The sequence below is a fragment of the Haemaphysalis longicornis genome, unplaced genomic scaffold (assembly GCF_048455015.1).
Source record: "Haemaphysalis longicornis isolate Haplotype H1 unplaced genomic scaffold, Haemaphysalis longicornis Haplotype H1 scaffold_14, whole genome shotgun sequence".
Lineage (NCBI taxonomy): Eukaryota > Metazoa > Arthropoda > Arachnida > Ixodida > Ixodidae > Haemaphysalis > Haemaphysalis longicornis.
This window is the reverse complement of record NW_027526245.1, coordinates 32,310,743-32,324,427: the sequence shown is the minus strand read 5'-3', so window position 1 is coordinate 32,324,427 and position 13,685 is coordinate 32,310,743. Positions and strand designations below refer to the sequence as shown.

General features: G+C 47.9%; 1 protein-coding gene across 2 annotated transcripts in view; it reads left to right on the top strand.

The window, feature by feature from the left end:
- LOC144165230 (putative ATP-dependent RNA helicase TDRD12) overlaps positions 1–13,685 on the top strand; it is a 146,491-nt gene that overhangs the window by 31,233 nt on the left and 101,573 nt on the right. For both annotated transcript variants that reach the window (XM_077695349.1, XM_077695348.1), the window contains exons 9-11: positions 6,920–7,030; positions 9,117–9,311; positions 12,013–12,189. In XM_077695349.1, the coding sequence (XP_077551475.1) occupies positions 6,920–7,030; positions 9,117–9,311; positions 12,013–12,189 (483 nt within the window). The remainder of the gene's footprint in view (positions 1–6,919; positions 7,031–9,116; positions 9,312–12,012; positions 12,190–13,685) is intronic.

Below are 13,685 nucleotides of genomic sequence, written 5' to 3'. Positions count from 1 at the left end.
TGTAAAGAACGAAATTTCAGGCATGAAAAATACAGCTTATTCAATCCCCTGAACCGACTATTTCTTTTGAAGGAGCACGATGGTATACAGTTTCGTACTATTGTAGATCTGAAGAAGGTAAGGTGACAAATGTTTCCTTTCACGAGTTCCCCGTCACTGAAGTTCGGTACAAATGGATAAAGACAATCTCAAGGAAAGCTGAGAAAACTATTGGTTTTACTTTTATTTTTTTCCTTCACAATTGTGTTTGATTTACGTAATTATGTGCTTTAATCGCTCGACCGATCGTGACAGATTGAAGCTAGCATGCTTCGCTGCGCAGTTATCGTATTTTAATATGGTCGATTGGTGTGAAATAGAAATGAGCAGCGGTGCGCTGTTCTAAGCTACCTGTCATGAGCCTACCTGTCATGTTTACACAGAATTTATTGGTGCTTTTTTAGGCCATCCAGTTCCAGTTATCAAGGCCAGCACACTGGGCCTCATTGCAGGCTTCCTTGTGAGAACCGTCGAGGAACGCATTAAGTGCTCACTCGGCGTGGAGCGGCTTAAGGCGCCTCGCTCATCTGGACCTGCCAATGCGGTGATCTTCAATTTCGACTTGGGTGGGCTATGTTATCCGAGATTTGAGTTCCTGGAATTCGTCTGTGCACTGGAAAGAGCGGCCCAAGCATTCTCAGAACTTGCGATATCCTACAAAAAACCGATGGCGCTGTTCGTTAAGATGATGCTACAAGCTGCACTGGAAAACAAGCTTTTCAGCCACGACGACTTATCGTATAGTCATACGAGGGCAGTGGTTGAGCTCATGCTGGAGAAGTTTAGCCGACCTTTGTTCACAAATTTTGCTGCGGAGAAAACAGCCAAGAGTTCAAAGGAAAAAGGATTGCGAAAAAACCAGACTTCAGAAAAGAGCTGAAAGTGTGACTACTGTGCTTCACTGTTGAAGTGAAGTGTAGGGTTATAAACGAAAATTAACCCTTGAAAAGAATGCCAAAGTGAAAAAATTGTGCAACAGCAGCGTCCATTATTGTTCTGAAAACCTGACTACAGTGTGGCATTGTGTGCCTAAACCGTGGCATTGTGTATGTAAAACATCAGCCTGTAAATAAGCTTAAAATGACATCGTTATTGAATTAGTAGTGTAGCAGGTCATTGTAGCACTTCACATGCACTCGTATTCGTAAAGAAGGGGCCAAACCATCGTCGCTTATTAGTGCGTGAAAGACCGCAACTGGCATCTTCGGAGCTTGTATATGAATCTTGTTTTCTGAGCATATGAAATTCCTCAAGAAAGAACTGCTACTCCTACACTTCATGAGGAATTTCAACAGAAATCTTCAATTTTGTTGTATTTACTATGACAAAAACAGTTCTTGGGAAGCTTTTATGACCTAAGTTTGGTTTATGCTATGAACTTCCCAATGTACATCCTATTCGGGAATAACCTCCCCCTGCGATTATGAACCTGTACACTTTGGTTGGCTAGCCAGTTCCGTTGTCAGTACGTGAGATAATGTTATTTCTTTTCGTCATCACTTCATATGAGACCACGAAACTAAATGCGCCGCGTGCACCGCAACGCATCTCAAAACGGGTAAGCCAATCAGGAGGCCCCGCTCCGCTTTAACACGCTTAATCAGAAAAAAAAAGCATTCATTCAGAGTTGGTCCCCGTAAAACTGCTACTTTTTCATTCCGATTTACCGAAATCAATTAACTGTAGTGTGATTAAACGCGAATTCCGGCGCCAGACGGCTGCTACTAGCGCTCGAGCACGCCCCCCCAGCGTAGCCGCCGCTCGCCGCAACAGTGCGTAAAAGCGCCCCTAGTGGCCGGGCGCGAAAGGAGACTCGGCGCAAGCGCTACCATAGAGCGCCGCTGGCTGGGCAGGTCCGATGTAAAGTTGGTCATGGTGGCAAGTCGCTTGACCGTTCAAAGCAAAAGCCACCTAGGGTCACGACCCCTGGGAAGGTGTCTTGAGCCTGGGAGGGTGACAGCATGGCACTACCTTAATCCTTGTTCAGCATAAGCTGATGGTAGCTGATAATGTAGTCCAATGGAACTGCAGAGGCCTCCTGAAAAACTTGGACGATATCTATGAATTGCTGTCACAACACCAAATAAGTATTATGTGTCTCCAGGAGACACACTTGAGGACGAACCAAACAAACTTCTTAAAGGACTACTCTGTATTTAGGAAAGACAGGGATGGCTGCATGCATCCCTCTGGAGGAGTTGCGATTATCGTGCAAAAATCAGTGGCATGCCAGTTCTTACCGCTACAGACCAGTTTAGAGGCTGTAGCCATACGAGCCATTATCTTTAATAAACTGGTAACAGTATGCTCACTGTACATACCTCCAGACGACGGGCTCTCCAGTATGGAGTTTGAAACATTAGTTGATCAGCTGCCAGAGCCGTATCTGCTAGTTGGGGATTGTAATGCTCACCACCCACTCTGGGGTTCTGCACGCACGGATGTTAGAGGACGCCTCGTTGAAAAGTTTCTGCTATCATCTGGAGCGTGCATACTTAACTCTTTCGCTACCCCCGGAAAATTGACTAATTTTAGGGGTCCAAGAAAACATTTTTTTTCCTGCTAAAAAATTGGTTAGACACTAATTGCAGGAGCACAAAATGCAGATTATTTAACGGCATTTCCAATAATACCAGTTTTTTAAAGGTTTTTATATATCATAGTTGTAAAAAAAATATCAAATCCGAAATTTTTGTCAAGTTGTCGAAAAAATGATAAAAAAGGAGTTGTGTATATCAAACCACCGGTAGTAGAAAAAAATTAGAATATACATTTTGTAGGAAAACATTTCAAAAACACGCTCTAGAAAAAATGTTGACTTGCGCAGAACATTTTGTCAGATATAAAAAAAAAAATGTTAGCATGCACGGTGCTCGTGTCATGCGGTGAAGCCCAACCTCCAATTCAAAATGGGCAATTTCGGGTGGTTTCCTGAAATAAATCTGGCGGTTTGTCATTATCAGAGGCACCAATTTGCCCCCACATAACGTAAAAACATCTTGTAAATGGCTGCCTTTGCATTTACAGTGAGCACAATATTTGGGACAAGCACGCGATGCGGAAAAAAACATGCATGAAGTTGAAAACGGAACGCCGTGGCTGATGCTTGTTGTCGTTCACGGTCAGTTATCTCTCAAAACGTAAAACTGAGCTTTATTATCATCTTCTTACTCGCAATTGTAGCCTTGCTCGCAAAAATGAGGTACGATGAGCTAGAATCGTGCACTGCGATCTTTGGCCGAGTAGCAGTTGCGCGCTGAAAAAGATCAGCACAATGAGCCTCCTTTATTGCAGCGCCACTTAACATTTTTCAAATGAAACAGTACAAAAACTTATCAGAGACTCCGTCCGAATAGACAGTTCAACTACGCAGCAACATTAGACACCCGGATATACCCGCGCATGGTAACGAAGCTGGAAGGTGAACAGCTGGCAGTGTAAGGCCGGTTTGAAGCGCTGTCCTCGGCGGAACAGATATCTGGCGACTGGGTGTGACCTTTTGACTTGCATCTGAAGTTCTTATCGCAGAAATCGGGTTAGGGTGGGTCAGGAGCGGCGTGCTTTGTTCGAGGATCAGTCGCGGACGCTTCAGGCGCCATGGCAGGTAGCCTTGAAGTTGGGTAACTGCATAGTAGCGCTAAATATGAATTTCGCGATGCAGAAACGAAACCGAAACTGTTGTAAACTGTTTGCGAATGGTCCTGGGGTAAGTAGAACTACCACAGTACTTAGAACAACGTGCACAAAGGCAATAAAACTGCCTAAAATCATAAAGTAGCTTTGCAACCAGGCACTGCTCGACATTTTCAGCCGATTTCTGGGATTATTACTGTCAGAGCGCGAACCTGACGATTGAAAATCGTTTGCTAGTTCCCCATTCACGCCCTGATAGTAAAAAACAAGCGCTGGTGCAGAGTAATTACGAGTTGCACACATTCTTCGTTGGTAGCCGTGACGCGCGATGACCACGCCCCTTTTCCACACCCAGGTGATTCAAAAGCGTGTCAAAAATCACGTTTCCGTTGCAAAAATGAAAACAAAACTGATTTTGAAAGGCCATTTTCTGATCTAACTCTGAACAGCTTTACTTGTTCGAAAAACGCCTGGAACGCTATGAAAAGGCGCTCCCAAAAGTATCGATCAAATTGATCGATTTTGATAGGCGCGGTAGCGAAAGAGTTAACAAGAAAGACCCAACATATTATAACACAACACATGCCACGTACTCTTGCATAGATCTCGCCATAGCCTCTCCAGTTCTGTTTCCAGCACTCCAGTGGAAGGTCATTAATAACCTGTACGGAAGTGACCACTTTCCAGTAAGCCTCAAGCTTTTAGACAATAAACAAGGCGACACTCCATGCCCACAAAAGTTCAAGGAAGAGGCCGCAGACTGGAAAAAATTCAAAGAGCTCTCTGAGTGTCACTATACACTTATAGACAACCTTGGTATTGATGAAGCTGCTGAGACTATGACCACCCATATAATTGAAGCTGTGCTGAAGTCCATCCCCCAGACTTCTTCTAGTAGGGTTGCTAAGCCAAAACCTTGGTGGAATGATGATTGCAGGCAGGCCCGTAAGGAACAGAATAAGGCATGGGGTGCCTTGCGTAGGTGCCCAACGACTGAAAACTTGGTACTTTTCAAGCGGGCACAGGCCAATGGTAGACGGATTCGGCGTATTGCGAAAAGAGAAAGCTGGAATTGTGAACTGCCCCTGCCTGGTGAGTCATTGTTGCTGTGCCATAAGAAGGTCTAGTTTTGGGCAGTGCCAGTCAATGTGACCAGGAAACCACTGGTCACGTGTTATGCCACGGGCCTACGTTATTGTGGCAAAGGCCAAGTATCCCAACCATCCTTTATATTTAAGTTGATAGTGGGACGGGGTACTGTCAGTTCAGGTTGCGTAATGCAAAAGACGAAACACAGGTCACTGACGGAATTGTGGGCGTGCTGCTACGGCTCTCTCGTGGACAGTGAACTCTTTCATTGCAAGCAAGGGAGTAGGAGCGCTTCCAAAATATAATTTTCTTTTTTGACTTGGCCTTGGGAAAGCAGTTTTATCTTTTGCGCCCCATGATGTTGGGAGAGCGGTTGGTAAGTGATGCTTTTAACCAGTGCCTGTGTGTTCCTTCGTCGTGTGTGTGAAGCACATCAAGGCAGCAAGGGAAGCCCTGCAGGGGATCTGGTCAGAGAAGTAGCGTGCATCTGCCCAAGAGAAAATATTGTGCTGCTTTCTGCTGGTCCCAGTTGAGCTGGTTTATTATGGCCAAATTCCCAGCTGGGACCCACAGGCTTGCTGCTCCCAGCTAGAATTGTCACTTGGTGGGTAAAATATATATCGCCAGTGGCATGTGCCTCCAGCCAGAACAGCATGACGCACACATCCCACATGATGCAGCATTTTATTTACCAGCAAATGTTGCAACTGCCGTGCACACTTCCCTTGTCATTTTTACAGCGACTTAATTACCTGGCGTCTTGGAGTCCTCAGGACAACTTATACAATGGCCATTGAATAGCATTCTCATTATGAATTTATATCAGAACGGCATTCACCTTTGCACAGCAAGCGATGCAGGTAACGCCTTTTCGTCATCAGGAATTTAGTACGCAGGACACACGAACTGTAACAAAGATGTACGAAGCGGCGAGTCCTACGCACCACACCATGACGCTGCGAAATGCGGCCGAGTTGACGTTCACAAAAGTTCGGCGGGCAAAGAAACGTCTTCGGCAACACTCGATGACATGACGGCGACTGTTCTGATGTCAAATTACGCTGCAAGACGCTCAGTTGGCGCCGCATTCGTCTCGCGCAAACACACGATCACACCACCGCACACCGCAATTTGTAATCGTCGCCATGTTGGCTAGGAAACAACTAGCTTGGCACAGCTTCAGTTGACTTCGCGGCCGGCTTGTTAAAAAAACGTTGCCGGTACGTTAACGAAAAGTAGTAATGTATACAATCGGCGGCAAAAATACATTTATAGCTTGAAACTGCAAATCCAGGTTCCTTGTACAATCGACAGGTTTTAGGTGCACTCTGACTTGGCTGCTTTATGAAGGGCAAAAGTGTGGGTTAGGGCTTGGCCGATTCTTGCAGTGTTGGTGAAATATATGGCTGACTAAGGGGTCCGTTTTTGCTAATCAAAATGGACCCCTTTCTCTTTCTCTTGCGTTAGAGTGGAATATTCGGTGAGTATATTATGCCTAGAAATAGCTAAAAAAAAACCAGGACTCAAGAAAGGAAGTGGGCACATACACTGCAGTGCGCTTTTGTTGTTTCGGGACAAGGCTTATATTTATTTGTGTTAGGTGCAGAAAGTTGAGCTGTAGTTGTCCTAGCCAGTTTCTGCTAATGATTTGCTGGTTCCAGTAGGAGCAGAGACCATCTGGGTACCAACAAGTCCTGGGAGCATGCACTGTTGGTCCCAACTGCAGCCTTGCTGGTCCCAACTAAAGCCCTGTTGGGACCAGCAGCGGCCAAGCTGGGACCAGCGGAAACCAGCCGTGGCACAGCTGGGAAAATAAGTCCAAATATTTCTCTTGGGTTGGCTTGCCTGCAGTGCCAAGAAAAGCAGGAGAGTTTGTAGCTTGGCTAGTTGGTTCATTGCACAACTTGAACATCGCTAAGACGGGACCAGTGTCCCGTCCCGTGTCTGCTGTTGCTCTTCGTTTTGTCCCGTCTTAACGGTGTTCAATCCATGCTTGGAATAGCACGCACCCACAGCTGTGCCTGTTGTGACTGCAGCTTGTGCAAGTGGCTGTGGAGCTGAAAGTGTTTAACTGTCCTCTGGTATTGGGAGCCGGTCGAGTGGCCAGAGTGGGGGTGCCAGTATTGCAGCCGTCACCCCCTCTGGTGGCACATTTCAGAGGCCAGTCCAGCGGGAGTGGCTGCGGATGGGCTTCCTGTGCCACGGTCCGATTCCCCCCATGCCCGCAGCCAGCATCGACGAGATGTCTTTTGACAGCTTTGTCACTGAGGTGAGTGCACGGGCCTTGAAAGCTGCTGTGTACTGCTTTGCGGTGGGGAGGCAGCAGTCTTGCCCGTAGCGTTTATTGGCACTTTCTTTGCTCTTTGAAACCTAACCGCTTGTTCCAGTGGGAGGACTACTGTTTGCTCTGAGGTGGCAGCCGTATTCCGGAGTTTGATAAAACAGGAGCTGAAACCAAAGCACGAGGGCATTTGTTGAAGCTGCAGAGATAGACAAAGTGGCTGATAATTGCACTAGCGGGCCTTCAATAATGATTACACAGAAGTAAGTCATGTTCTTGGACAGATGTGGGGCAGTGGGCTTGCAGGAAGGCCAGTCTTCACCTCTTTCTTTTTTTGTGCACTTACCGCACAAAATACCACACTTACATGGCTTCCCATGTAAGTATTTCTTATCGCAACTTCCATTGAAATGATCAGTTGGAAATCAGCACTTGTGTTGCGCGCATCTGTCTGCGTCCTTTGTTTAAAATGTGTGCTGTTCCCACGTCTCGTAAAGAGCAAGGACACTCCAACGGAACTTCTGGCACTGGGTCTGGAGCGTTGTTGCAATGTCTCAGTTATATTTTTGCACGTTTTTTGAGCGCGAGTTGGCGAACTTGTTCCTCCGTGTCCCCAGAGCTGGTGCACCAAGGCCATCATACTGAAGTGCCCTGCAATGCAGCCGTGTTCTTTGTGAGCGAGTAATGTTCACGGCACCCCTGCTGTGCAGCCTAGTGGCTCGATCAGGGGCAAGCTTTCGGTCTCATGCCCGCAATGGACTCTCGCACCCAGCTAGGCAGTGAAGCAGAAGCTCACAGCCAAGGCTGACTGACCACCAGTCAGTGCCAGCCTCAGGCAGAAAGTTTGTGCAACAAGTGCCACCAGTGGTGCCGGGGTATCATCTGGGACGTCCCTGGTTGCCAGTGGGGTGGCCATAGCCACTGGGCAGTGGAAACAAGTTCAGGTGCACAGGCGCTGCCTTAGGCCAAGGATTATGCATGTTTATTGCGCTCTGCGCTGCAGTAATTGATGTCACGGTGCCACCTGTGGTGGGCATGTCGCAGTGGCTCTGTGGCTGAAGTTGAGTTCCAGTGGCAGATCCGTAGCACTTTCAGAGCAACTTTCTTGGTTTGTCTGGAGTGGACACGTTCCAATGGCAGATCGGGAGCAAGCGAGTCCTGCCCCAGTGGCAGCTCGAAGGCGCTGTTGCAGCCTAGTTAACTACATGGGACAAGAAAGGTGCTCCCCCGAAATCAGCGGAGTCTGCCAGAAGACGCGGGATGCCTTCTCTTCTCTTGTGACAGTGTCACTTTCTTCTTCCTTTCGACTGTCCTTTTCGTACCACCATGGCATTCGTTCCAGCATATGCGAAAATGGCCACAGACACAAGGGGTCAAATAGATACTGCCCACAGTGTTGCATTCATGCTTGCTTCTTTATGAAGGCGAGTGTGACTCGAACAGTCAAAACTCGGAATCGGGTGGCGAGGAGCCGAACTCAAAAGACAACTGGATGAACGTGGCATTAAAACGTGCCTTCAGCATTTTTTTTTCCCCCTGCCTCCGATAAGGCTGATGAAACTTTCATAATGTGTAGAGTTGGACGCTGCTGAGAACAGAGTTTCTAGGTTGAGACAATGAAAACGTTTGTAGGAAAGCAGACTTTTGGAGGAGCCCGACGTAGAGGCTGCCGGGAAATTCCTCACTGTTCCCGTCACACTTCGGCATTTGCTCCGGTGTGGGCGGGTGCGTTCCAAAGGCAGCTTTGGAGCACCTGCAGCGTGGAAGGAGCAGCGTGGTTTGCGGCAGAGCTCGGCCACCGCTCTGGGTCTGCCATGGGAATTCAGCGTAACGCGTTGTGCTGTTGAGCCCAAGGGCGCAGGGCCGATCCCAGCCATGGTGGCTGTTCCTTAGGGGGAGGTGAAAGGCAAAAATGCCCGTGCATCAAGGTTTCGATGCTCAATAAAGATCTTCAGGGGGTCACAAGTATTGCGGAGCTCTCCACTACGACTCCCCTAATTGCCCGCGTGTGGCTTCAGCGCCACAATCAATCAACAATCAGTCGGCCATCAGACGCTCGCTCCTTTGGTTGCAGCAACTGCGGTCCCTGGGCTTCAGGCGGCCGTCGCGCACCCAGAGCGTACTGTGGCCCGTGGTGCTGAACAACCGCAACGTGCTGGCCGTGGCCCCACCGCACTCTGGCCGGACACTGGCCTACCTGGTGCCGATCGTGTCCAGGCTGCTCATGGAGGAGAAGGAGTACCAGGCTCTGCCCAGCCCTGGTGCAGGGGTGAGTGGGGACTCCTGTTCTGAAGGGGACGAGAAGGCAGGATACTGTTCAGTTTGAAAGCACTGGCCTTGGCCAACTCTTTGGGCTCCACAGTCGAACCCCGCAATAACGAAACCGCCGGGGAAAGCCAGAAAATTCGCTTTTGCGGGAGTTTCGTTGCCGCGAGAATGAAACATAAACGACCGGAAAATTGGCCACAAACCAAAAATTTATTTCATTAAGTTGGCTGTATTACTTCGTGAGCCTTACCTTGCAGCCAACGTCAGAGTTCAGCTCTCTCACTGTACAAGTGTTTCATTGCTAGTCGTCGTGCGCGCCTAAGAGCGACAAGATCGTGTCAATCGCATCGAAAACTTCCGCAGGTTCACCTTCTCTGCACATTTTTCGCCCTGGCTCTCGGCACAGAGTATGTCCAATCATGCAAGCAAAGCCCAGCTTCTTCTGTTTACGAATAATGCCAGACAGAGTGGCACCTTGTTGCACCAATACTGTTTAGAAAACCAAGTGAGCACAACTTTGTTGATGCCCAGAAAGCCCGCAGCCGTCACTGTTTTGTTTTGTGCACGTGCGCCATTGAGAACTGGTGGGATCCTTGCTTTACAAAATGGTTGAGCGAGCTGCTGGTGTTTCTAATTTCGTTGGTGCTATCCTCCTTTTATACTCCCTTCCTCCACTTGGGCCACTGACTTGGGCAAGGATGGGTGCCTTATCGCGTAGCGATAAAAGCCTCCACTTCGGGCTGACGAAGGCATCTTACCAAGAGCAAACATGCCGACCTTACCAAGAGTAAACATGCCTACTGCCACACACAAACAACAAATGCACACGCGCTGTTCAGCGGTAGCGGGCTAGCGTAGCCCAAGCCAAAGCCGCGACTTGAGTCACCATGTGTCGCCCCCTGGTGGTGCCTCTGCGAGGCTGCCTTCACAGCACTATATCCACAGCCGCCGACTGCGCGATCTTTTATAAACAAATATGGCGGCGGCCATGCGAGTGTGCTGTGGCAGAAGTTTATGCACTTTGAGTCCAAAAAAAATGCATTTGAGCACTGTTTGGACCAGTGGGTATGTAAAATGCCGACCAAACTTGCAGCGAATTTCGTTAACGCGGGATCAGTTTCCAAAAATGTTTCGTTGCTGCGAGATATAAAATATATGTGCGTCTATGGGCGTTCGCCGAGGATGCGAAAATATTTCATTGCCGCGGGAATTTCGTACCTGCGGGATTTTGTTATTGTGGGATTTGACTGTATTCCAGCCATGACAGACGTGTTTTTCAGCAGCAACAATGAAAAAACGCAAGAAATATAAAGGAACTTAAAAATTTCCGATGACATTGATTTAATACAGGCAGGAGTGATGCAGTATTGGCCAGTACAGGTATCAGTGTTGTAACTGCAGGTTAGCATTCAAGCAATATGATCAAATGGAGCTAGAGGCCTTACAACAGCCGCCCAGTGATGCTTCTTGGTGGTGGCCTTGCTTGGTGGCCGCCAGTAGTGCTAACAAGATTCCGTGGCGTGATTTGAGATGTCACTGGAAAATGGCTGTATATCTGCCACTGCTCTGTCAGTTTTTAAGCTAGATCAATTGTTGGAATTTCGCGATAAACTTGGTGCAGCAGTCAAGGCAAAGATGCTTTTTTAACAAACCAATCTTGTATTTTGGCTTCATGGCTGCTGCAATGGAGGGACATGACTGCCTTTACTTTTGTTCAAACACCAACAGTGCTTGGTTATTGATGATAACAATAATATAATAATAATAATCATGCACCCTTCTGTCTAGCAATGGCAGTGGTTGAACGCAAAGCTTTCTCGGGATGGATTCTTTGGTTGTTGTCCGAGTTTGGACCGTGTCAAAAAGAAGCAATCAGATAGACGCCAGCGTTAAACACGACAGACCCAGCTTTGATTCTGGCCACTGAAGCGTTTTTTTTTTCTTTCACAATTCACCCGCGATCATTCATCATCCTCATCAAAGAAAGTTGGCCTTCCTGCAGTGTGTTTTTGCGTTATGGACGCCGTCAGTGAGAAGACTAAAGCTTCGCTTTAATGATAACGTTTATTATCCTAACAGTACCACATGCGTGGGCCAGCCCAAGCCGGAAGGAGGCTTGGGGGACTGTGCCCGCAGTTGGGTACACATTGTAGGGCGTAGCAATTCACAAATACAGAGTAAATAGAAAAATGTCTGTCAAAGATGTCAACGAAGGAAGAGAACAAACAGGAAAAAGAGAAATAAAAGAAAAACTTCACCAGAAAATACATTCGAAAGCGCATATATGCCAACCACGTAGTTCAAGAACAGCGGTTATCGGTTATATTGTGAGCCTGGCTACGGACCGAAAACAGTTTGGAGGGAAGAGGGGTAAGACCAGGAGGGTCATAAAGAGAGAAGTCAAGTCAAGTCAAGTCAAGTTTATTTGACATCGAAATACAGAAATTACTAGGGACCATAATACAAATGTCAGGAGCGCGGGCAAAAAGCCAACAGAGGCGGCTTGACGGGGTCCGTGCACCCTAATGTATTCATACAACAAATGTGTATACTTATGCAGACTGCACAAACCCTCGGTATGACAAAATGATCGCTTAATAACGAAGGGTGCGGTGTTCGTGTGACCTGTTAACGACTGCTGCCTGTCTGAGCCATCGAGAAGAGTCGGGCATGCGTGTCACAACTCGGTCGGTCCCGTGCAGCCCCTGGTGCTGGTGCTGTCATCCAGCTGGGAGGGGGCCCAGCGCATCCACGACCAGGTGGCAGCCCTGCAGCAGTCGCGGCTGCTGCAGCCCTGGAACGCCACCAGCGTGCAGGTGGAGTACCGGGACCCCCGGTGCTGCCTCCTCTACGGCGGGGGCGGGGAGGACGGCAAGGAGGTGCGCTCTCTCTCTCTGTCTCTCTTTTGGGAACCGAAGGTGGGGTTCTCTTCTTTCCGAAGGGAAAGGGTCCACACTGGGAAATTGAGGGAAAAAAAAAAACAACTTTTGCCATGTTTGCTGGCATGTCCGACGACCGTGTCTGTACGATATATTTGGTGTGGCTCCCATTGTCTTGCTCACCCAGGCCTTGTTGTGGTGGAGCCTTCTTGCACGCAAAGGGCGGGTACATTGGCTGGGCGGGGCTGGGGTGCTTCCGAGGCACATTTGCGCTTGCAGACAGAGGTCGGCCAACTCAATCATGAGTCCACTCACTCAGACTCATTTGGACTCAAACTCACGCGTGAGTTTGAGTTTGAGTGAGCGCGAGGCTAGTGTGGCATGGTGAGTTTGAGCCGAGTGATCCGACTGAGTTTGAGTCCGATTGAGTTTGAGTACGCCTGAGTCCATTTTGAGTTCTGAGTCCATTTTGAGTTCTGAGTCCATTTTGAGTTCTGAGTCCATTTTGAGTTCTGAGTCCATTTTGAGTTCTGAGTCCATTTTGAGTTCTGAGTCCATTTTGAGTTCTGAGTCCATTTTGAGTTCTGAGTCCATTTTGAGTTTGAGTACATTTTGAGTTCTGAGTCCATTTTGAGTTCTGAGTACAATTTGAGTTTGAGTCCATTTTGAGTTCTGAGTACATTTTGAGTTTGATTACATATTGAGTTTTGAGTGCATTTTGAGTTCTGAGTATATAGGAGTTTTGAGTCCATTTGGAGTTTGAGTACATATGAGTAGCCTAGCAGGCAGCTATGGTTGGCTGCTAAGTTTCATGCGTCACTGTGGGCTCGGAATTCAAGTTACCTGCGGGTACGGCACCAATCGCCATCTGCATGATCGGTTGGGAGGGAGGGGGTGTCTGATTTTTTCCAGTTTCTTGTTGAATTTTCATGGCCATAATAAGCACTTGCTGTATACCTAATTTTCGCGGCTGGGCGCGTGAGTGATAATTGACTGGTGAGGTCATAAAAAAGGGTTGTCTTAACTTTTCCTCCTGACGGATCCACTAAGAGCGTGGGAAAGGGTGGTGGGAAAGCACACGGCGGCGCTGGCGTGCTGGTTGTTCGCCTGCTACTGTTAACGGCTTGATATACTAGGGGTCACAAAGGAAGAGGTGAGATCTGGGGGGAAATGGGGGCGGGGGCTGTCCTTTCTGCTGTTTCAAATGAATTAGCTGAATTGACTGGGCAGCGCCTCTTAAGACAGAATAATGACCACATTAGATTGGGTGAAAAGTGAAACTGATGAGGCTAAGGCGTGTAAGGTATCAAATGAAAGGTCCGGATTAACGGAATCAAGCGGGGTAAATAAAAAAAAATGCTTCCTGATTGTAGTCATCAGGCAGTCATAATGAGTCATAAATTGGGTTAAAATTCAAAATGACGCTGCGAGAGCATGTGGGGAATCAAATTCAAGGTCTCGATGTGGGGAATCATTCGGGACGAAAATGAGTTATG